This window comes from Acanthisitta chloris, unplaced genomic scaffold (assembly GCF_000695815.1).
Source record: "Acanthisitta chloris isolate BGI_N310 unplaced genomic scaffold, ASM69581v1 scaffold13095, whole genome shotgun sequence".
In the NCBI taxonomy this organism is placed as follows: domain Eukaryota; kingdom Metazoa; phylum Chordata; class Aves; order Passeriformes; family Acanthisittidae; genus Acanthisitta; species Acanthisitta chloris.
The window spans coordinates 17054-18195 of NW_008672176.1; the positions used below are offsets into that span (position 1 = coordinate 17054).

Here is a 1142-nt window from a genome sequence, read left to right on the forward strand (position 1 = left end):
CAGTTGGTGAGGTCTCAGTATCATTCAAGATGCAGTTGGATGCTGTTTTCCAGGCCTGGGAAGCAGCTTTCCCTCCCAGACAGCTCCAATCCACACTGGCACCATCGTGGGCATCGTCCTGGCCGTGCTGCTCCTCGCAGGCATCATCCTGGCTGGGATCTACATCAGCAGCCACCCCACGTCCACTGCTGCCCTCTTCTTCCTCGAGGTGAGTGGCAACCTCATCATCCAGCAGGGGCAGGAAAGGGCTAGAGCACACGGGGAAGGGCTGAGGGAGTTGGGGTTGTTCAGCCTTGAGCCTCATGGCTCTCTGCAAACTCCCTGAAAGAGTTGGGGAGAGGTGGGAGATGTGTCTCCTGCCAGGGCTGCAAGGAGAGGACTAGAGGGAATGGCCTTGAGCTGAGCCAGGGCAGAGGCAGATTGGATGTTAGGAGAAATGTTTTCCCTGTCAGGGTGTTCAGGCACTGGGATATTGCCCAGGGAGGTGGTGGAGTCACCATCCCTGGAGGTGTTTCAGAGGTGGCTGGATCTGGTGGTGGAAGGTTTAGGGGTTACAGCAATGACAAGTTAATGGTTGGACTTGATCTTAGAGATCTCCTCCAACCTTGATGGTTCTAAGTTTCCATGATCCCTGGTGGCTTTTCCCTTCCTTTGCCATCCACACAAATCCCAACCTTCCAGAGAAGAGCAGAGAATCATAGAATCATAGAATCAACCAGGTTGGAAAAGACCTCAAAGATCATCAAGTCCAACCCTAAAGTGATGAGAACCTTGATAAGTTCATATCACAGCTCCTTTTCATGGTCCTACAGTCACAGCTATCTCCCAACCTCCAGCTGATGATGTTTAAACTTAGCCTCTCTCCTTCCCACACTGTTTTATTTTGTTCCCTTTCACACATTGCCTTTTTTCCCCCATGGAATGTGAGGCTCTTCCACCTGCTCCATGAGCAGCCAACACAGAGCCCTGGAGGGCTCTGCTGAATTGCTCAGCTGGGGTTTGTGGACTAAAATCACCAGCCTTTGCTGCTAGATGTCTCAGCTGCTGTGGGGATGCTCTACATGGAGCAATTTAATTCCCAGGATGACAGGGGGTCCTGCAATTCCATCTGCTGCTGAAGCCAGAGGAGCACATGGGGTCGA

General features: G+C 52.2%; 1 protein-coding gene across 1 annotated transcript in view; it reads left to right on the forward strand.

Annotated features, from left to right (window-relative positions):
* LOC103801982 (plexin domain-containing protein 1-like) overlaps positions 1-1142 on the forward strand; it is a gene marked incomplete at its 5' end in the record, with an annotated part of 18154 nt that overhangs the window by 16146 nt on the left and 866 nt on the right. Inside the window, 1 exon segment of the mRNA XM_009074419.1 lies at positions 54-208. Within this exon segment, the coding sequence (XP_009072667.1) occupies positions 54-208 (155 nt within the window).